This window comes from Eurosta solidaginis, chromosome 5 (assembly GCF_040869045.1).
Source record: "Eurosta solidaginis isolate ZX-2024a chromosome 5, ASM4086904v1, whole genome shotgun sequence".
In the NCBI taxonomy this organism is placed as follows: Eukaryota; Metazoa; Arthropoda; class Insecta; order Diptera; family Tephritidae; genus Eurosta; species Eurosta solidaginis.
Genome location: NC_090323.1, coordinates 236832804 through 236857442, shown reverse-complemented (window position 1 = coordinate 236857442; position 24639 = coordinate 236832804). Strand labels below are relative to the sequence as shown.

At 37.2% G+C, this 24639-nt stretch overlaps 1 protein-coding gene across 2 annotated transcripts in view; it reads left to right on the top strand.

The window, feature by feature from the left end:
• LOC137252876 (capon-like protein) overlaps nt 1-24639 on the top strand; it is a 682759-nt gene that overhangs the window by 520049 nt on the left and 138071 nt on the right. For both annotated transcript variants that reach the window (XM_067788997.1, XM_067788996.1), the window contains exon 3: nt 9097-9168. In XM_067788997.1, coding sequence (XP_067645098.1) covers nt 9097-9168 — 72 coding nt within the window. The remainder of the gene's footprint in view (nt 1-9096; nt 9169-24639) is intronic.

Here is a 24639-nt window from a genome sequence, read left to right as displayed (position 1 = left end):
AACGATATATCTTAACTAAACTTTGTTCACGTACTTATCTGACGTCACTTTATCTTGGTATAAAATATGGCCGAACCCCGACTATGACCACGCCCACTTTTCCGATATCGAAAATTACGAAAAATGAAAAAAATGTCATAATTCTGTACCAAATATGAAAAAAGAGATGAAACATGGTAATTGGATTGGTCTATTGACGCAAAATATAACTTTAGGAAAAACTTTGTAAAATGGGTGTGACACCTACCATATTAAGTAGAAGAAAACGAAAAAGTTTTGCAGGGCGAAATCAAAACCCCTGGGAATCTTGGAAGGATAACTGTTCGTGGTATTATATATATAAATAAATTAGCGGTACCCGACAGTTGATGTTCTGCGTCACCCTGGTCAAAATTTTGGTCGATATCTCTAAAACGTTTTCACATATACAACTACCACCACTCCCATTTAAAACCCTCATTAATACCTTTAATTTTAAATACTCATTATCACCTTTCGTTTGCTACAAACACATTCTTTATGGCGATATCTCGAAAAGGCATCCAACTATAGAATTAAGACTTAATCCCTTTTAAAATACTCATTAACCCCTTTCATTTGAGACCCATATCGTACAAACAAATTCTGGTGTCACCCCTGGTCCACCTTTATGGCGATATCCCTAAATGGCGTTCACCTATAGAAATATGGCCCACTCCTTCATAAAATACTCTTTAGTACATACACATGTCATACAAACACATTTCAGGGTTACCCTCGGTTCATTTTCCAACTTGGTGATTTTCCCTAATTTTGTTTCCAAAGCTCTCAGCTGAATACGTAATGTTCGGTTGCACCCGAACTTAACTTTCCTTACTTGTTATAGCTAATTTATGATATCAATGAAGATCTTTGACTGTTTTTTTTTAATCTGATATCTATGAATTTCAAAATTAAAGCTACAACATTCCTGAGAAAAATAATGTCTTTAATTATTTCGCTTTTTCTAGTTAGAACAGTAACCAACAATATATTTGAAAACTAAGTTTCTTTGCAAAATAAATATGTCCTTTAGGTAAAAGTATGACAGAAATACTTTTCGAAAGCGTTAACTTTATAAATGTACAACGAATTGCGATTAAAAAATTTTATTTTACATTCAGCTTTTGAAGTAAATGCAAAAAATATTTGATTTCGGGAGAAGTGTTTTGTGTAAAATTATTCCTGCAGTTGCTTGCAGAACACCATAAACTTCAATAACAAGACTACTAAATAGTTTCTCGTACCTTATTACACATAATCCGGTTCCGATATTGCACAGACTTAGACTTATCCTAGAAATGTGAAAATGTTATACCCAAATAACTAATATAGTGTTTGTGGGTTTCTAATATTTCTTTTCTATTTAGTTGAGCAGTTTTGGATTACGACGCTTGACAAATCACTGCCCATCAAAGAAAAGAGAGAAAAATCTAAGATTAAAAATTATAAATATTCATATTTCACAATTTCAAAAAAAAAAAAAAAAAGAAAAAAAATTGTACAGAATAAGCTTGGTTTCATTGGGCCACTTGAGAGCGGTGTCAAAACATCTATTAAAAAAAGGTACACATTATTTGCTTTTGTGCTGTTTAAATTAGAGCCAATTTTCTTCTTTTCGCTATATTTATTAAAATTTTATATAGGAAACCAAGGAAACATCCTAAAATTTTTATATTTTACAACTAATGCGACACTCTAGTAAATTGCAGAATTGTTAGTGTACCAATAAAATAACTCAAAAATGTGGTCCTTTTTTGAGATTTGGTGCTTTTTTCGATAAATTTTGGTCCCAAATGAAAACATGGTAATGCAACCTTGGCCAACACATACTTATACAGGTACATACATATGTGGCCGGACCGCATGATGTGAAGCTTACCTAAAGTTTTTAATGTATATTTTAAAGTTACGGAAATTAGAAATAGTGCAAAAAAAAAACTTTGTGAAAACTCTTGTAATTTATTTTAAGTAGGTAGGTAGGTAGGTGAAATGGCTGCGACCCTGGTCGCCCAATTGCTATTTAAAGCCGTTTTGATGCCATGTAACTCGTCTAAAAACCTACGGAATGTTACGGTCAATGTATTACAAACAGCCAGAGTTGTTGATAAAATTAAGAATATTTGGGATTGCTGTCACCGATAACCCTCTGAGGTCTTCTAGAAATGGTGCTCCAAGGAACCTTGGCCGAGCTCTAGCCAATATTCGTTATACGGAATGCCCATCTTTTCCGCATGCGTACCTACTGCCCAATGACCGGTGCAGGCTGCTATCAGTTTGCGTGTGTTAGCCCCGGATTTGTTCAGATGACTTCTCGTCCTCTTTCCATTATAGTTTGGCCAAATGGATTTTGATATTGCGCAGGTGGTAATGTTATTCCAATTTGTTTGTTCTTTCTTCAAGTCGAAGCTTTGGATATTCCCCTTGGCTACTGCTAAGGGTATGCCTATTTCGACACTGGTTATTTCCTCGTTCATCCCGATGAGCCCCTGCGTGCTAGCTCGTCGGTCTTCTCGTTACCCTCTATCCCCCTATATTAATGTGAGGCGAGGAAAGCGCTTTTATGGCTGCTTGGCTATCCGACAAGTTGCAAACTTTACCAGCTATATTCAAGCTCTTCAGTGATTTGCCGGCTTGCCAAATCGCAAGGAATTATGCTTGAGACACGCTGCAGTGCGATGGGAGTCTGAATGATGCAGACAAATCTAGGGACTCAGAGAAGACTCCGACCCCCACTACTGATTCCATCTTGGAGCCGTCAGTGTAGATTTGGGTGTCGTCGACCCTTATGCCCGGGTTTCTCTTCTACTCCTTCCTGCTTGGAATGGCGGTATTAAAGCCGTACTCAAACTTCAGTTTGCGAGGGTAGTAATCTATCTCCGTACTACATGTACCATCCGGAAGTTTATTTAGGATACTGCTATGCCCTTATTGAGTATCCCCCCAACACCCAGACTTCCTGAGTCTCAGTGCGGTTTGTGACGATTTACAAAGTATATGCAGGCCGATCGGAAGCAGGTGCAAAATGGGGTCTAAAGCAGTTGTGGGGCAAGTGCGTCCGGCCCCTATGGCACCAACACACGCAGCGCGCTGGACTTTTTGTAAACTGGTGAGATTGTAGCTCTTACTTAGAGCTTCCCACCAGACTATGGAACCATAGGTAAGCACCGGTCGCACCACCGCCTCGTACATCCAAAGTACCATTAAATTTAAATTCACATTTCTTACCAAACATTGATTTGCAGGCCTAGACGGCGATGCAGGCCTTCCGTACCCGCTTTTCGATGTACACTTTCCAATTATTTTAAGTAACTTTGTACTGAATATAAAGAGCAACACCATTGCCCATCACACGAAATTCGGAGGTGAAATAGAAAAAAGAAGGAACCGAACATTACATACTCAGCTGAGAGCTATGGAGACAAAATGAGCGAAAATCACGATGTAGGAAAATGAACCTAGGGTATCACTGGAATGTGTATCAAATGGAAGCTATTAAAGAGTATTTTAAAAGGGTGTGGGCCATAGTTCTATAGGTGGACGCCATTTCGGGATATCGCCATAAAGGTGGAACAGGGGTGACTCTAGAATGCGTTTGTACGATATGGGTATCAAATTAAAGGTATTAATGGGGGTTTTAATAGGGAGTGGTGGTAATTGTATATGTGAAAGCGTTTTCGAGATATCGACCAAAATGTGGACCAGGGTGACCCAGAACATTATCTGTCGGGTACCGCTAATTTATTTATATATGTAATATCACGAACAGTATTCCTGCCGTGATTCCAAGGGCTTGTGATTTCGCCCTGCAGAACTTTTTCATTTTCTTCTACTTAATATGGTAGGGGTCACACCCATTTTACAAAGTTTTTTTCTAAAGTTATATTTTGCGTCAACAAACCAATCCAACTACCATGTTTCATCCCTTTTTCGTATTTGGTATAGAATTATGGCATTATTTAATTTTTCGTAATTTCGGAATCGAAAAAGTGGGCGTGGTCATAGTCGGATTTCGGCAATTTTTTATACCAATACAAAGTGAGTTCAGATAAGTACGTGAACTAAGTTTAGTAAAGATATATCGATTTGTGCTCAAGTTATCGAGTTAACGGCCGAGCGGAAGGACAGGCGGTCGACTGTGTATAAAAACTGGGCGTGGCTTCAACCGATTTCGCCCTTTTCACAGAAAACAGTTATCGTCCTAGAATCTAAGCCCCTACAAAATTTCACAAGGATTGGTAAATTTTTATTCGACTTATGGCACTAAAAGTATCCTAGACAAATTAAATAAAAAAGGGCGGAGCCACGCCTATTTTGAAATTTTCTTTTATTTTTGTATTTTGTTGCACCATATCATTACTGGAGTTGAATGTTGACATAATTTACTTATATACTGTAAAGATATTAAATTTTTTGTTAAAATTTGACTTAAAAAAATTTGTTTTAAGTGGGCGTGGTCGTCCTCCGATTTTACTAATTTTTATTAAGCATACATATAGTAATAGGAATAACGTTCCTGCCAAATTTCATCATGATATCTTGAACGACTACCAAATTACAGCTTGCAAAATTTTTAAATTACCTTCTTTTAAAAGTGGGCGGTGCCACCCCCATTGTCCAGAATGGGCGTGGTTATAGTCCGATTTCGTTCATTTTAAATAGTGACTTGAGATGAGTGCCCAGGAACTTACATACAAATTTCATCAAGATACCTCAAAATTTACTCAAGTTATCGTGTTAACGGACGGACGGGCGGACGGACGGACATGGCTCAGTCAAATTTTTTTTTCGATCCTGATGATTTTGATACATGGAAGTCTATATATATCTCGATTCCTTTATATCCGTACAACCAACCGTTATCCAATCAAAGTTATAATACTTTGTGAGCTCTGCTCAACTGAGTATAATAAATTAAATTAAATAATAATCATATTAATTATTGTCATAGGCTTCGAGCCCGAATCGGACCTGGAATCCTTTATCAATGGGCCAATAAAACAAAAATAATTGTAAACTGTTTTTTGTCTCTCTGTTCCTCTGTAATTTAAGATATTTTATTGAAAGTTGTATGTAAATATACCAGGGATAGGTTGTATTGCAAGGGTGGTGAGTGGTTAGGCCCGCTCTCCCTTTGGCTTCACGCCATGTGCCAATCCAGACATCTATATGAAGAAGTAAAGCATTTTTTTAAATCCATTGCAACTGCTTACCAATGCAAAATCCTTCCCAACTGCTTAACTTTTATAATAATTTAATATCCGGGCACACACATTACTACTGACAGTATACTTATACACTGACAAAACTCTTACTTTTCTTAATTTTCTAAATTAACAGCTTGTCATTCCTATGTCAATTTATATTGAATTTGTGTTTTGTGGGTTAATTTTCTATTCGCATCTCTTTCTACTTTCTTATTTTCATTTTTACCCAAAAATTAATTTTGTTAAACAAAAGTGTTTGACCGCAAAAGGTCTTCTTCAGTATTTGTTTCTTGTTAAATGTTCTTTAAGGTCAAACTTAACTTTGGTGCCTTGACATTCCACCTTAGGCATTTGTTACATTTGTCTTACATTCATACACAGAAGTTGCTTGGGGTTATTTGTTGAACAGCGTTTTTGTTGCTTATCTACATATTAATTTAGTCACTTTCAAAAGTTTTGCCATCTTATTTACTTCTTATTTCAAATCACACAGCTAGGCTTAAACTCATGTGTCATGAACATTACATTATTTTGACTTCTTGTTTAAGTCGGCTGCAGTTTTTGATAGCGTTTCATGGAACAGTTGGAAAACTTAAGTGAGAGTACTTACTTACTTACTTACTTAATTGGCGCTTAACAGTCTAAACGGTTATGGCCGTCGAACAAGGCGCGCCAGTCGCTCCTTCGCTCCGCCAACCGGCGACAATTGGTCACACCAAGGGAGTTTAAATCATTTTCCACCTGGTCCTTCCAACGGAGTGGGGGCCGCCCTCTACCTCTGCTTCCATAGGCGGGTTCCGATAGAAACACTTAGTTGGCCGGAACATCATCTTTCATTCACATAACATGGCCTAGCCAGCGCAGCGCTGCGTTTTAATTCGCTGGACTATGTTGATGTCTGTGTATAGCTCGTACAGCTCATCATTAAATCTTCTTCGGTACTCGCCATCGCCAACGCGTAGAGGTCCATAAATCTTTCGAAAAACTTTTCTCTCGAACACTCCCAATGCCGCTTTATCTGCTGTTGTCATGATCAATGCTTCTGCCCCATATAGCAGGACGGGTACGATAAGTGACTTGTAGAGTATGATTTTCGTTCGCTGAGAGAGGACTTTACTTTTCAATTGCCTACCTAGTCCAAAGTAGCATTGCCAACAGTAGCGTGGTTGCCAAGGTTCGTATGCGCTGACTCTTTGCTCGATGACAGCATTTACTTCGTTTTGTCCTCATTCACCATCAAACCCATCTTTACCGCTTCTTTTTCCAGTTTGGAGTAAGCATAACTAACAGCGCGGGTGTTTAGGCCGATGATATCAATGTCATCAGCATATACCAGTAATTATACGATTTTAGAGAATATTGTTCCAGTGCGGTTAAGTTCTGAAGCGAGTATAATTTTCTCCATCATCAAGTTAAAGAAATTGCATGATAAGGGGTCACCCTTCTGAAAACTGTGAGAGTAAATAGCGTGTTAAGTTTGGTTAGGTTGAAGCGGTTATCCGAGGGCTCGTTAAGGATAGTAAACTTTGACCCATTGTTAACCGACGAAAGGACACCAATACCTTTCCTCTTCGAACCATTTTGAGTATCTGATAAAAGCTACCAAGTCCTTGATCTCGAACTTCTTGTTCTGACTCAGATTATCCAGAAGGGGACCTCCAAGGATACGCTACCTTGCGCCACTCAGCGCATGGGAAGTTGCAGATGAGGTGAACTGCTGTTTTATCCTCTTTGTCGGGTTTGCAACTGCTGCAACAGCGACGATAAGGTGCTTCTCACCTTTGTGCATGCCAACCTATAAGGCAGTGTCCAGTGTACTTCTATAAGTTTGGAAGTTTTATGGATGTAAATTGTGATCTTTTAGGATGCCATTTTGGCCAGGTTTCTTTCAATGTCCGACACTTCGGTCTTTGTAACTATCTTTCGTCGGGTTCACGGTGGATGTGCTACTTCAGCATTAGATTGCATGTGAAAAGGAGCATATCCAAGCGTTCGTGGTCAGGAAGGATCTGCTGTCGTACCCTGCCTGGCGTGTTTGTCTGCAGTGCAGTTTTCCTCGATGTTCTTGGCCAGCGGAATTTATGTAAGGTACACGCGGGTCTCTCGGGCCATCTCTTGGCAAGATCAGCGCACGTTTAATGTTGGTTTAGAGTTGAATGAGTAAGAGGTTTGATAACAGCCTGACTATCGATTGAAGTAAAGATTTCGTTGCTAATATTGTGTGTGACTTATTTTGTTTTGTTGATTTTCCGACAGTGAGGATAAATGATGTATATTGGGACGATTTTCTGTCATCCCTTGTCAAGTTTGGTTTCAAGACAAACCGGTTTCGGCGTTGTGCCATCACCAGTGTCGATTTTCGCTATCTCGAGAGAACATCATTCGATATTGTGTGTCCTTATCCTAACAAGGGATTCCATTCTGCCTTATACGTCGAGGCGTCTTGAACGGTATGTATGGAAATGCAGACCAATCAGCCCTACTGGGAATGTTGACAATAAAGTTACTTTCCACAACTTTTGTGGTCGCACAGCGATCCGTGCTAAAAGGAAGAAAACTGTATTTGCTTAGTATCTTAGAGTGCCCTCTGGTTTTATTGTTCCAATTGGAAAACTCACTTAAACGATGGGCTGACGTATTCTAAATAAAATAGTGTATGGCGCGATTTGCTTGAAATTTAGTATGGGGGTACTTCCGTGACTTTGTCACTATTTGAGAAACTTTTCTTTCAGGGATTGGACCAGGTAACGATTTATTCCAAAAAATGTTAGTTAAAGTGAGATTTGTTTGAAATTTTAAATGCATTGTTGAGGCAGCCTTTCGAAAGAGGAAAATAAAAGGTAAGAGTGGTAATACAAGAGGGAAAGAAAGAGAAGGCCAGGTTAGGAAGAAGGTGTGAGTGTGAGGAGAAGAGGGAGGAAAAAATTAAGAAAATTCGAGTGGAAGATGGGAAGAAGAGGAAGCATGTGCAAGGAAGAAGATGAAGAAGAATAGAGGAAGGTTGAAGTAGGAGAAAGGAAGTGGGAGTAGAAGACAAAAAAATCGAGAATGTAAAAGGAAGAAATTGCGAAGGAGAGACAGGGATTAAATATATAGAGAAGAGGGGAAAGGCAGGAAAGAATTTTTTTTTTTTTTGGAAAAGCTACAATATAACAAATACATCGGTTTACTACTAGTGTAATAAAATTGCAGGGAGGAATATTATAGGGTAGGTTAATTGGTCCATTATCTGTCTTTATCTCATTTAAAAAATTTATTCCATTTTAAAAATTGCGTTAGTTTCAAAAGTTTTATAAAGGTTTATACAAACGAAAGTATTAAAATTGGTCGGCGAGGTGAAGCAGGTATTCGGTATATGGTATAGAGTTTCCATGTATGAGAAAATTGACGGGACGGGGGGAGTGGGAATGGGAGTTAGGCTAGGACTGGAAGTAGAAATGGGAATGTGAAGTTTAGTGGAAGTAGGAGTGGATAAAGGAGTTGCAATCGGTTTGGAGGTAGGAGTGGAAGGAAGACAAATGAGGTAGGGAATAGACAAGAATTGTAAAAAACATGGAAGTTGGATTAGAAGCGAAAGGAATAAGTATGAAGACGAGAAGAAAGGCTCAACATTCAAATCTAAGCAAACCAATTTTCGGGCAGAACAAAGTCTGGGGGATACACAAATATTATATAAAATATATTCCCTTTTCGCATTGCTCTTCTTGAAATATCATAAAGATTTAAGTTTGGTATTTGTCTAAGCAAGCCTTACTTTTGGCTACGACATACAATGATATCCTATTTATACAACATTACTACCTATATATACAGTGATTTATTTTTGCTCATAAATAATTGATTTGCTAATTTTTGTCCTTGTTTCTTGCAGTTTGTCGGCTGGGAGGAGGTTTCGCGTCCAAATACTCGCGCCGAAATCGTACAGGCCATGCGTCGGATTCGAGTGAGTATAAACTAATCATTTTGTATTCTTAGGGGAAATTTTAAGATCTGGTTGAATAAAAAACTTGACAAATTAACAACTATAATTACTCAAAGCTTGTGATATTAAGCAATAGGCATTGCAGTTTCATTATAACTTGAGTACGAGGCGCTGAGTCTATGCCGAAATAAAAATAAATAAAATCTATATAAATAAGTCTATAAATAAGTCTATGAAATAAAAAGAAAGATAATACAAAGTAACATATTTACTTATGTATATATAAACTGAAACTGCGATATAGTTCACTATTTCAATGTTGTAGAGCAGAAAATAATACCCACTTAAATAAGAGCCCTACATTTACAGCAGAAATACCACACAAAAGAAATTAAGCTGGTGGCGTACGGTAAAATTGATCGCATTGTGGTTAATTCAAAATAGATTTTTAATAACATTACTGACGTACTACAATTTCAACGTTTTAAAATATACTGATTGATTATTCCTCAGCTTGCGCTGCTTTTGCAATCTCAGTTGCCTCGTTCGCCTATTTCTCCTAGGTTCTGGACTTTTCACGAACAACGTTCTGTAACAACTGTTTATTTATTTCTCATTTCTATATCTGATATCCACGTTTGTCTTCTGGTTTTATGCGTGCATCACCCTTCTAGAGTACATTACCTCTTCTAGAGTTTCTCTACAATCTGCCAGTCCTCATCGTCGGGGAACAGGGGCTAGAACGCTGTAAAACGAGTTTGCATTTCCTTCAAAACTTGGCCTGCCAAATTTGCCCCTAATATCGTCAATTCTGCACCCCTTATCTTCTGTATACCAAGTTTTTTGTACAAAAACTGAGTGCGCCAACAGAACGCAATATCTATGCCACGCATATTATTTACTACGGATTGAAATTAATGGGAATCAAATGGTGACTTCATTGGCATTTAATTTCACTTGTCCTTTTGCTTTAATATCTTACGGGGTGTAAGCGTAATCTTGCTACACTTATCACCTTGAATAACTTTTCATAAATTTTTATAATGTTCATCATTTGCAAAATGATGATATGAAATCTTTAGAGCGTTAAAGAAAATGTAAACAAAATGCGTTTAAATTAATATTAATGTTGCTCATACGCCATGGTATTTGTGACGTACCAAACATTTTCCCACTGCTTCGTCAAAACGTGCTTGGGGAATATTGTGTTTACGCTAAGCTAACTACGCACACTCCTACACAGGCATGACAGATTGAGCATATAGTTAAATGAAAAGGATATGCTTTTGTTTATGTAAAAAGGACCTAAGTGAAGCAACAAAATCAGTATTAACAGCTCTTTACAGTAGTGGCAACAGCAATGACTAGACGTGCCCTACAGCCACAAGTTCACACAAAACAAAAGACAATAACGAAAACAACCACAATGCAGGAAAGTATGCTATTAGTGAAATACCATTACGTACACACTACATATATAAATTGCACACTATGAAATTATTCCTAAGCAGATTTCCTTTTTTGAATTGAAGGAAGTTTCGTTAAATGATAGTAGTGGTCTCGTTATTCAAAAGAATGCTGACGATTTCAGGCAGTTCGTATCATAAATCAAGCAGAAAGACAACACAGATTTGTATGCTGTGCAAGTTGGCGTCTGTGGGTGTGTATGTGAGTGCGTGTTTATATTGTTAGTATGCATTACAATCTGTATGACCGAAGGCAAGAGTCCTTTGTGTGTAGGTGAGATTTGAGTATTGTAATAGTTTTATATGCATGTCTTTGTCAGGTTGAACGAAAGGTTATGCAGCCACTCAACCATATCTATACATACAAGGATTTCGGGCACTGATTTCACATACATTTTTATGCGTATATGTACATGTTGGCCGCATGTGGTAAAATTTACACATATGTGTATACATGCACATTAGGGTGGTTCAACAACTATTCTTGTGAAAACAGCTTTTCCTACAATATAGTGGCATCCAGAATGTAAAATGTAAGTGTAGGCACAGTGTGTTGCACTGGCATTCAGTATGGGGGAGTACAGAATGTAACCGTTAGTGTAGTAGATACAATGTAGCAACACTTTTTTCTAATCGTTTAAACAAAAATAAGAAGAAATGGCAACATCGTACGTGGTCGAGTTGATATGAGCGCGATCAGACAGTAAACCAAGGCCAGTAAAGTGAAGTAAAGTAAAGCAAAGAAAGAAAACAACGACAGGAGAGGAAGCGAAAAATAAGAAGCTAAAACTAAAGAAAAAAAGCCGAAACCTAACAGCGTGTTATCATTTGGTTATTGGTTTGTTAAAAGTGTGCTACGAACGACTTATAGATGAGTTATTGATTTGCTATCCAAGCATTAAACATTTTGCAATCGAAAACAAAGGTTTTCGTTGAGTTATCGATTTTGTATTGACGGGTTGTTGGCTTGTTATCAAAACGCTTTAGATTTATTATCGAATAGTTTATGATTATTTGGCGATTCGTTATCAAAAAGTTATTCATATTTTATTGAAAGGTTAAAGACTTATTATTGAAAAGGTATCGATTGTTAATCTAAATAAAAGTCGTTAGTATGTTATCGATTTATTATGCAAAAGTTGTCTATTTTCTATTTAAAAGTTATCGTAGTAAGTTAGTATCGGAGTGCTACCCATTTGTTGACCGCTTTTTATAGATTTGTTACCGAAGAGTTACTGAAAGTTTATCGGTTTGATTCTTATCGGCGGATCCCCAAGTTTCAATATTAATGTTATCGATTTGTTTAGGACGATTAAATTTCAAACAAAATCGATGACACATCTCCTACCTCTCTCAATAACCAGCCGATAAGAAGCCAATAAAAAGTCGATGACTCGGCGATAACTAACCGATAACAAAACAATGAATGAACGAAAATAATCCTCTATCGATAGTTAGCCGATTGTAGAACAATTACTTCACGGTATCAAATGTTAATGATAATAAGTTGGCGAAGCTCTTTTCAAAAACCCTGAAATTATTTATTTCTGTTTAAGTTACGTCTATTGTCGTTTAGCTTCAACCCCTGGGCGAGCTCGTGTTATCTAAGTAAAACACCTGCATACTCACATATTGAACGTCGCGCTCTTATAAGCGTTTCTGTAAAAAAATCAGCAGACTTTAAAATTGTTTATTTTTGGAACATTAGTTTGATGATGGATGAAGGACTACAGTACGTATCTTCGGTACATTGACTACTGCTATTTAAAGCCCAAAAACGTAGTCAGAGACCATTCATTCTCTTCCATACATATTTCTCCGATTACTTTTCATCATCGTAGACTATAAGCTGTCATGGAAGCTCAACGTGGAGGAGAGGGTGAAAAAGGACTCAACAGCACTCTATCGTGTAAAAGAATGCTGGGGTGTACGTGGGGCTTATTGCCCTCCCTTTCTCATTGGGGTTTTACAGCGATTGTAAGCCCTATTCTATACTATGGAGTTTTTGTTTGGTGGAAAGCCACACAAAAAACAACATACCTCAAAAAATTAGACGGGCTATCGATGCTTAGCATTGCGGGAGCCCTGAAAACAACCCCGACGGGTGCACTGTATGAAATTCTGCACATTTCACCTGTAGACCTGGTAGCAAAGAACATAGCATTAACAACTGCAAGCAGTCTCGGTGCCTCGGGGCAGCTTGAGCGCCGACCACATGGCCATAGTAGTATAGCGTCATCAATCACAAGACGAACAGACTACCTGATTTCCTATCTGCGCTTCGAGGGAGATCTTAAGGCCACAATAGAGGTGGATGGTTGGCGCAAGGGTGCGCAAATGGCGGACGAGCCGATACATGTGTACACAGATGGTTCCAAGGTAGTGGAAGGAGTAAGGTCTGCGGTGTACTGTGCGGAAGTAAGCAGATCCTATAGGCTGCCGGATTACTGTAGCGTTTTCCAAGCGCAAATATTAGCCGTAACCAAAGCAGTAGAAACCCTGGAAGAGAATAGCTTAGCCTGCAAGCGTGTTAACTTTTATATTGACAGTCAAGCAGCAATTAAGGCAATAATCTTGCATAGCACAGCATCTAAATGCGTGTTAGGGTGTAAGCAGTCTCTGGAGAGAATCGGGATAGGGGGAAGCATACATTTACATTCGGGTCCAGGGCATATGGGAATAGATGGGAATGAAAAAGCGGATAAACTGGCTAAAAAGGGTGCAACCCTTGAAGCTTGCTCCGTAGAAGTCCCAATTAAACTGGGCGAGACTAAGCGAAGGTGACAGGTGCATATGATCGACCAAGCGGGAAAGGCGTAGGTTCAAGCGCGGGGCTGTAAAGTGTCGAAGATTATGTGTAGGTCTTACAACCTTCGACTAAACAAGGTTGCTTCTGTCATTAAAAATAGAGGACTGTAGACTCATGACGGGTATTCTGACTGGACACTGCCTTCTGGCGTCGCATGCCTTTAAATTAGGCTTGGTCGGTGATAGCAGATATAAGAAGTACGGGTTGGAGGAGGAAACGATGGAGCGCGTTCTGTGCTCGTGCCCTGTACTTGCCAGGCTAAGATTCCAGCTATTAGGAGTGATACAGCTATCATATCTAAAAGCAGCAAGTGGCTTAAGTCCTAGGAAGCTTCTATTTTATAACATAGGTCCTGGTTTTTGATAGGGTTTTTCACTTTGGTCGTTAAAACAAACTTCTGGTAATACTACGGACTCAATCAGTCTATATGAGGTCCTCATGGACCGGCCAGTTCAACCTAACGTAACTTACATAACGTTATTTGGGCCAGTCTAAATTTTGTCTTTTCGGGACTTCTTACAAAGAGGAAAGAACTGGCTTCAATTTCAACCCGATAGGCGCAGCTGCTCACGCACAACCTGATAAGCTGAGTGTACGACAGGTCATCATGGTGCGATCATTCCTAGTGCAGTCTCCATTCTGAAATATTAATTCAAACAGGGTAGAGATAAACACCAATTTAGATTTGTTGGGTTTCTCAGATGAACAGATTTTCGGGGTACAGCATATCATTCACGTTGGCTAATATTACCTGAGATTACTTACAAGTGTACAGAAAATCACACTTGATATTTTGCACCCTAAACAAAAAGTCTTCAAACCAACTATGCAAGGACCATATCTACTTTACGGATATGAATATTTCGAATAGAATTAACTCAATTCATACCTTTGATTCATTCATAAGCTGATCAAGACACAGTATGCTATTAAAAATTAAGGTTTTGATCAGAAAAAATATTTTAATCGTACAGATAAACCTTAAAGTTTACTTAAGAAAGCGGCCCTAAAAAATTTAATTTTTTATTCAGCCTAGTATACATATGTGTGTACATATGTGCGTAAACAAATGTCGACGAATAAAAGCGCAGGCTATACAGCTATTAAGGCATTAAACATTTGTTGTTCTCACAACTATGAATATTTCAAACATTTTACTTAAGGCGTTGATTAACAATTACTGTGAGTTTATATTTACTATGCCTTTGCATGCTTTTGTGCAAAATTTGTCAAAACTAGGGGCCAACAATATCATTATTATCAAACATAAAGCAGTAAGCTCTTCAAAAACTCTATATCCATTTAAGTGCTGCGCACCACTTTTTTTCTTCCAAACTTTTTCGAATTGGATTTACAATCTTTTGGGATCGTTTGCAGACGCTGGAGGAGCTTAGAAATGATAATAAGGAACTCCACATTCTGTAAATTGATTTGAACACTAAAGCGGTTTCAAATAATATTTTTAAAAGTTTGCAGAATAGTAACTGGTAGATTTTTTATAAAGGTTGTATGTTAGAATTTGTGATACCAAATTTTATCTTCTCCATGTCTTTTAACTCAGAAATGTCGCTTAGTTGAGTTAGATACGAAGAGATCCGACTTCAGCCTTTTGAGCCTGATGAGCATAACAGGTCTCACCATGGTGAGGAAAGGAAAGGGAAAAAAATTCGAAATTTTTAAAAAAATTTTTAAAATTTTGTTACTAATTAATTTTCTTTATACCGAAATAGACACTTTTCCTTCAATTATTTTATATACATGACATTTTATTTAAAAATTATGTTCTATTCATTATAATTAAGAGATATACTATAAAGATCAATAAATATTTATATATATATAAATATTTAATATATTAATAGATGCATATTAATTTTGTCCAAAAACCCCTAAAATGGGAAATAAAAAGTCAAGAAATGAAAAGAAAGGAAAAGAAAAGAAAAGAAAAGAAAAGAAAAGAAAAGAAAAGAAAAGAAAAGAAAAGAAAAGAAAAGAAAAGAAAAGAAAAGAAAAGAAAAGAAAAAAAAGAAAAGAAAAGAAAAGAAAAGAAAAGAAAAGAAAAGAAAAAAAAAGAAAAGAATATAAAAGACAAGTAAAGTAAAGTAAAGTAAAGAAAAGAAAGCAAAGAAAAGGAAACTAAAGAAAAGAAATTAAAAGAAAGGAAATGAAAGAAAAGAAAGGAAGAATTAAAAGTCAAAGCCCAAGGCGGAAGCGAAACGGGTTGACATGTTATCAAGTTGTTATAGAATTGTTAGCGGTTTGGTATCGATGAGCTATCAGTCTGTTTTCCATGGGATATAGGGGTATTGCATATTTCTTATCGATGAGTTATCGATTTGCTATTGCAATATTATAAACGATGATCCTAACGACGTTACGAAGAGCTATTGATTTTTTTATCGCCGAAATATCAGTTTTTATCGATATACTTTCGACAATTTATCGCAAAGTTAAAGACGTGTCGGCTTGTTAACGAAAAATTGTCTTTTATTATCGGCGTGTTTTCGATTTTTTACAGAAAAGTTTTCGATTTTTACCGAAAATGTTTTCAAATTGTTATCGGAGTATTACCCAGCTTGTAACCCGTCGACTACAAGCCGATAAGAAACCAACAAAAAGCCAATGATGCGCCGATAACATGCCAATAATTAACCAATTACTTGACCTCGATAATAAGCCGATAGTAAGAGAATTATTTGTCGTTACCGGTTTTTACCGCTTAGATGTTAACGAAGTTCTTCCCAAATAGCCAAAATTGAAATTTTTCTAGTAAAGAAAACAGCTTTCTAGACTAACCACTTAGTACATAGGCCTTTTTAGCACCCTAATTTTAACTTCAGCTGTATGTTTGTATGTAACTGACCCGTATGGGACACTTTAAACGGACAGATTTCACTCAGAATTTGCACACTTATCAAATACGGAAAGCAATGCAATAATTTGATGGTGGGGTGACATAACGTCAACGGACACAAGGTCAATTGATCTTATGGCCATTTTAGGTGGTCACGTATCGCTGACGTATCACTGACCGATGACAATAAAATAATTTGATGGTGAGGTGACCTAAATTCGGCGGACATAATAGGGTCAATTGACTTCATGAATACTTCTAATGGCATTTGGGTCAGTCGAGACTTTACACTTATGTCAAGGACCAATGAAAAGGCACTAATTAAGCCGGAGTGTCAAAAAGTTAAGGGGCATAAGATCAGCTGACCTTATGGTCGTTTAAAATTGCCATAAGCTCTATAGAAACTTTGCACATGTATAGTGGACCTATGCAATAATTTGACCTTGGGGTGACATAAAGCCAACGGACATAAGACGAACTTTGCTTGCGGGTATATGAATTGGTCATAAGGTCGTTTCGCTATTAGGCCAACTGGCTTTGTGGGTTTTCAAAATTCGGTGTAGTGGCCGTTTTGGAAATTTCCGTTTGACCATGTGACTATTTTGACCAGCACAAAAACAATAACTAAAAAATTTTAAATAAATAAAGGTTAGAAATAACTTTAAAACCATGCAATTAGAAAATAATGTTTAATCACAAATAGTTTATGTTACAGTAAGTGAAGCTCGAATAATTTACCATAAATAATTAGCTCAAAATAATAATAATAAAAAAATAAGTTTAGCTATAACATAATAGTTAAATTCAGAGCATTGCTTTGCATGTTGGTATGGAACACCTCGCTTAAAAGCAACATATTTATTTTAATATGCCGTATTCTTTTTTGAATACTTCCAAACTGAAATAACAAAAAACCCAATCAAATTTTCTTGTGTAAATGGCTAAAAATATTTTTTTCCCCTTTATGGAAAATTTCAGTTTGGTTGATTGCAACATCCTTCTGGGGGCTCAAAGGATGTTGCAATCACATATATCCGTATATTTCACGCATTATGCGCCTCATAAAACTCGTAATAACAAGTTATAGCAACAAAAAAAAAAACACAAACAAAAAATACCAATAAAAAAAGGTAAATCGATTTTGTCTGTCACGACAAACTCACATTTGTTTCGTAGTTGTTGTTATTTCGTTACTCCTTCAAATTGAGGTCACTGTCAACGGTAGTCAATAGCAAACTTATTGTTCGTTACACTTTTTATGGCACATGCTTAAATGAGCAAAAAATATATTGGAATATTAGAGAGCATGCACACTTTTTAGCTCGTCGTTCTGTATGGCTAAAAACCAATATTAACTTGAAATTGCTTACTTCAAAAGCTAATTTAACAAGCAAGGAAGGCTAAGTTCTGGTGTAACCGAACATTACATACTCAGCTGAGAGCTAGGAGACAAAATAAGGGAAAATCACCATGTAGGGAAATGAACCTAGGGTAACCCTGGAATGTGTTGTTTGTACGATATGGGTATCAAATGAAAGCTGTTAATGAATATTTTAAAAGGGAGTGGGCCTTAGCTATTTAGGTGGACGCCTTTTCGGGATATCGTTATAAAGGATGCGTTTGTACAATATGGGCGTCAAACGAAAGGTGTTAATGAGCATTTTAAAAAGGAGTGGGTTTTAGTTCTATGGGTGGACGCCCTTTCGGGATATTGCCATAAAGGTGGACCAGGGGTGAATCTAGAATTTGTTTGTACGATGTGGGTATGAAACGAAAGGTGTTAATGAGTATTTTAAAAGGGAGTTGTGGTAGTTGTATATGTGAAAGCGTTTTCGAGATTTCGACCAAAATGTGGACCAGGGTGACCCAGAACATCATCTGTCGGGTACCCCTAATTTATTTATATATGTAATACCACGAACAGTATTCCTGCCATGATTGCAAGGGTTTTCGATTTCGCCCTGCAGAACTTTTTCATTTTCTTCTACTTAATATGGTAGGTGTAACACCCATTTTACAAAGTTTTTTTCTAAAGTTATATTTTGCGTCAATAAACCAATGCAATTACCATGTTTTATGCCTTTTTTCGTATTTGGTATAGAATTATGGCATTTTTTTTTCATTTTTCGTAATTTTCGAAATCGAAAAAGTGGGCGTGGTCATAGTCGGATTTCGGCCATTTTTTATACCAATACAAAGTGTGTTCAGATAATTACGTGAACTGAGTTTAGTAAAGATATATCGATTTTTGCTCAAGTTATCGTGTTAACGCCCGAGCGGAAGGACAGACGATCTACTGTGTATAAAAACTTAGCGTGGCTTCAACCGATATCGGCCTTTTCACAGAAAACAGTTATCGTCCTAGAATCTAAGCGCCTACCAAATTTCACAAGGATTGGTAAATATTTGTTCGACTTATGGCATTAAATGTATCCTAGACAAATTAAATGAAAAAGGGCTGAGCCACGCCCATTTTGAAATTTTCTTTTGTTTTTGTATTTTGTTGCACCATATCATTACTTGAGTTGAATGTTGACATAATTTACTTATATACTGTAAAGATATTAAATTTTTTGTAAAAATTTCACTTTAAAAAAAAATTTTTTTAAAGTGGGCGTGGTCGTTCTCCGATTTTGCTAATTTTTATTAAGCATACATATAGTAATACAAGTAACGTTCCTGCCAAATTTCGTCATGATATCTTCAACAACTGCCAAATTACAGCTTGCAAAACTTCTAAATTACCTTCTTTTAAAAAATTTTACTAATTTTCTATTCTGCGTCATAAGTTCAACCCACCTACCAAGTTTCATCGCTTTATCCGTCTTTGGTAATGAATTATCGCACTTTTTTGATTTTTCGAAATTTTCGATATCGAAAAAGTGGGCGTGGTTATAGTCCGATATCGTTCATTTTAAATAGCGATCTGAGATAAGTACTCAGGAACCTACATAACAAATTTCATCAAGATACCTCAAAATTTACTCAAGTTATCGTGTTGACGGACGGACGGACGGACGGACATGGCTCAATAAAATTTTTTTTGGATCCTGATGATTTTGATATACGGAAGTCTATATCTATCTCGATTCTTTTATGCCTGTACAACCAACTGTTATCCAATCAAAGTTAATTTACTCTGTGAGCTCTGCTCAGCTGAGTATGAAAACATGTGGAGTAAAATAATGGGAAAATTGTAGCATAGGGATGAAGACAAAAATAACTTAGAAGCATACATGTGAACATACTTTTTTCTATTTTTGCCTATATCTATGTACATACCCTGCAGGAAATATATATTGTAGAATTAGTTTGCATGAAACGGCTTTGTTTAGGAAGTACAAAACAGTGGCACTGCTAAAAATTTGAGTTCATTCGTTTGAAGGTGACCAGTTGCACTTTTCGATCTGTTATTATTCTTTATAGTTTTTGATAGAACGCTATTGTTAATTAAAATATTGTAGATTTTTGGACATGTCTCGCCTTTTTTTCTTATTAAACAGTGCATTCTTTTTTTGCTAAAGCCTGTGGCTACTTTTTTTAGTCCAGTGAATCTGGCTACACAAAGGGTGCACAGTTACAGTTAAGCCTGTTGCGTATTTTTGCTTTCGCCTGTAAGCTCTTCGAGTCTGCCTGTTTTATCCTCATCCTTCCAGCTACGGAAGAAACAATTTATGGAAATTTGTATACCCAGACAGTTCATCAGACAATGATATACATATTAATTGTTTAAAACTAAAGACAATCTGACTAAAGTAGTAAACTATTGAGGGATAGCTAACAGATCTGTCCTCTTTTACTAGATTGCTTACTACACCGCTAATAAGAACACCTCTCTATATGCATACTCTTATTACTACTTGTATCTACATAACGTAGCCATGACTTATTTAAGAAAGCGTAAGTAATTTAACTGAATATAACCCACTTTACTTTGTCTCCATTAATCTTATAAGAGTTTGATTGAGGTTACAGACAAATTTATAATTGGAAATAAAAATTTACCTGTAAATAGTTGAACTAAATACCTGAAAGTCAGATGTTTACAATGAAGTGGCCTTGCATGAGAAGAGTGATTATCATTATCATCCTTAATTGACACACAACCGCCTAGGCTACTCGGCCGATTCATAGCAACTCACGCCAGTCAGTGCTGTTTCCGATAGCTGACGAAAATTTAAAGCACAAAAGGAGATCCGATCTTCCCTCATTTAGCTACTTCTTCTTGCACCCATACAACGATGGTCCTATAAAGCTAAAGTTCCAACAAAGTAGAGAGATGTGGCTGTTAGAGGCGTTGGTTCCACATTTCAATTGAAAAGATGGTTGGCGTGAATTTGTTGCGCAAATTTGTCTAAGCGATTGCAGGACATAAGACTACTTAAGTCGACGTTGGATAAGTTAGACTTTGTCCTGTTGCAGAATACAGATCTAAGTTGAGACAGATTGAAGCACGGTTTCCTACGAAACCTGCTTTCCTACACTGCGATTAGTCTGTATTAGACTGAGAGATTGCCGGCTTATTATGGATGAAGCTGCGGGCCTTCGTGAGATTTTTGTGTTTCACCGCTGAATTTTTTAGTGCAAGATCTCTAAGTAGTGCTTGCTGAGATAATTCCTTATATCCCTGGGAGGCAAGGTCACATATCTATTGAGATGCCCAGGATTTGGGGAGAATTCCAGCCTCATTGCTCATTTTCTAGAAAAGAGTCAGCCCAATTACGCCTTAGCAACCACGCTACTGTTGACAGCCATAATTTCGAAATAGTAAAAGACTTCGTGTATTTGGGGAACAGCTATAACACAAACAGCAACGCCAGCTCTGAAACTCAGCAAAGAATCACTCTTTGCTAATAGATGCTATTATGGACTATGTAGGCAATTTAGAAGTAAAGTCCTCTTCTGGCAAACGAAAGTCATGCTCTATAAGCCTCTAATCGTACCCGTGCTGCTATACGGTGCTTAAGCATGACTATGACAACATCAGATGAAGCGGCTCTGGGAGCTTTCGAGAGAAAAGTCCTGCGAATAATTTACGGACCTCTACGCGTTGGCGTTGGCGAATACCGAAGAAGATTTAATGATAAGCTGTTCGAGCTTTACGCAGATTAACATAGTCCAGCGAATTAAAACTCTGCAGTTGCGCTGGCTAGGTCATATTATGCGAATGAAAGATGACGTGCCGGCTAAGAAAGTATTTTATCGGAACACGTCTATGGAAGTAGAGGAAGAAGGCGGCTCCCAGTCCGTTGGAAGGACCAGGAGGAAAACGATATAAATTCCCTTGGTATGACCAATGGGCAGAGAGAAGACGCGACTGGCGCGCCTTGTTGGACGGCCATAACCGTTTAAACGATTAAGAGCCAATTAAGTAAGTAAGTAATTTGCTTTCCCCAGAATGATTCCTTAAGGCTCATATCGGAGATTCGTTACGCACAAGCGGCTGCTCAATTGCTATATAAGTTGCTCTATATTTCTTTGTGTTAATGCTCTTAACGCTTCCAGCAACGGACTTGAGAATTTTTTTAACTTTGAATTTCAGGTTCAATCTTGAGTGCGTTATCGACAGTCACACTCAGTATTTTTGGGTGTCGAACAGTCGCTGGACTAATGCCATTTGAATGGATATTCAATATTGCCACGACATTATTTGCTACGCCGCGAATAATGTCGCTGACATCTTGGTTGTTGGTATTGCCAAGTTACGTGAGATCAAGAAATAAGAAGGGTAAGGAGAAAGTTTTAATCCTAAAGCAATATCTAACCATTGAAGAGTTTTGTCCTGCTGGCAATATCGTGCAGTCATCGGCGTAGGAAACAATCATATTTTTTTCTGCTGGCGAGGGCAGCTACGAGTTGTAGAAATTAAACAAAAGTGCGGTTAGGACATATCATTGTTTAGTTCTGCTTTGCTTGAATTTTTTGGTCCCTAAACTGAATCGATGCCTGCTGACCACTCAAGAAGTTTGCGGTACACCTTTTAAGACTAGGTGGAAAGGAAGATATTTCCCAGTCTTGCCATGACGTGCCGTTATTGAATGTCTCAAAATCTTTTGACAGGTCTATTGCTGCGAGTATTCTTCGGTTGTTGAATTCTAGGTTCAATCCATAATTTATCAATGAACCAGCTCTCGCCCAGAACCATTTTCCTTGCTATTGGTTCCCTGTAGGGTACGAAAAAGCTGGAATAAATTTGTCTGCGCTACTTTAACTCTATTTACTTCTTTATATGCATATTTTCTATGAACATACATACATATGTTTCTATACATATACATTTTATGACGGTAAGGTTGTTGCCACATATGTAGGTAGGTGTACATTTGAAGCATATGAAATGTATTACAGCTTCGGGTTCAAACTTAAGAAGACTGAAAGATTATTTCTTTTTTATGAATTTTGTGTTGAAAATTGTTTGCTAACATCTGCTTCTAATAACTCTACCATTTTATGATATATGCGTTTTTTGCTCATAAGCACATATGTGCGCTTTCAAAACTCCCTACATAGGTAGGCTTTTATAGATTTATAGCCGTGATGATTGGTCCCTTAATTTTATGCTTTCAAAGAATGCAAAAAACAAACAAAAACTTTTTTGAATTACTTCATTTCCAATTTTTTGTAAAAAAATTAAATTTCTGTGAGGTTTGACGGGTTTATAGTACTTAAATCTTGGAATATTATATGACTTCTGAGTCATATAGGAGGCTTTTCCAAAAAAAGTTACTACTTCCATGGAAAAAACAGAAAACAGCTAAAAAACGTTATATAAACAAAAAAATGTAAGGCGCGATAACCTCCGAAGAGATTCTAGGCCGAGCTTCCTTCCAATATGAGTCGTGCTCCTCTTGATTTTTCCTACAAATTGGCAGGACGGGACCTACTTGCTTTATGCCTACTCCGCACGGCATCTGTAAGGCAGATGAGTTTTCACGGAGAAGGAAAACGGTAAAAATACACTCGGAGTGCTTGTCAAACTACTGCCGAGGGGCGACCGCGTTTAGAAAATGTTTCTTCTAATAGCAAAAACTTATTTCTAAAATTTTGATGTTATTTTGCCCGAAGCACGCTACCACCACACCAAGACGGCCGCATACGTCATATGGTTTTGCGTTGTTTCCCATCAAGACTATATTCAATTCAATTTAATTTTGAGTTTAAAGCCGCCCTTGTTTAAACGTAAGAAAAATTGTTTTAATGCCTTCCATATTTCACGTATCATTTTGTTTATCTGCTGTGTAAGTACTTTTTATATGTGAGAAGTGGACGATAGAAACTTTGTATTGAAAAGCAAAGTCCTCGCTGAAAAAAAACACACTTTTCAAGTCTGTCATCAAAGCTTTTCTTCAAGGCTCGAAGTCATAAACAAAGCAGAGATGGCCGTTGAGTATTGCAGAGAAAACTTGTCCAGAAGATGTATGCTTCTGTTCGTGTTGCCAGAAGGCTTCACTGGTTCGGAGATATTTTGATTATGAAAGAAGACGCTTCGCCTCAGAAAGTATTCATATCGGCACTCATATTGCGAATCAGAGAAAGGTGAATCTTTAATTGATTTGTGAGGAACAGGAGAAGATAAGCTTGGTGTTCCCAATTGGCTGTTGTGGAGAAAAGGGTCTGCCTGAATCACGTCACTCAGAATGTTTTTACCAGAATGCCTCCAATTTATACTCCAGGATGCCAGGTCTTTCTATGTAGTTGTTATTTACTGAGGATGCCTTTGCGGGGCTCCCACTTATTTTAGTTTTTAAGAAGTGGGTAAATGGAAATACGTGGTAGAGTTGATATGAGCGAAATCAGGCAGGAAGTCAAGGAAAAGAAATTAAAGTAAGGATAAGGAAAGAGAAAGGTGGGGCGAGGAAAGGAAATATCAGAAGTGAAAACTGAAGTCGAACCCAAATCGCATTGGACTTTATCAATTTGGTTTCGAATTGTTAACGATTTGTTGCCAAGGAGTTATCGGATTTTTATCGACGGGTTATCTATCCATTTCTTTTCGGCAAGTTATCAGTTTGTTATAGGTGTTTTGTCTTATGTGCCAGTTATCGATTTGTTATCGAAGTTTAATAAACTTGCTATCGATAAAAATTCCATCGTTGACATATCTATTTATTATCGACCAGTTTACGGTTTGGTATCGAAAAGTTATTTCTATATTAACAAAAAGTTTTCGATTATTTACTTAAGAAATATCGGTATAATAGTTTCTATTTGTATCGAGGTATAACCGATTTGCTATCGGCATAAAATCGATTTCTGATCAAAAAGCTATCAATTTGTTTTCAAAAAGGTATAGACTGGCTATTGAAATTTGTAGACATGTTATCAAAAAAACGATCGATTCGTTATGGTCAGGGTTAGGATTT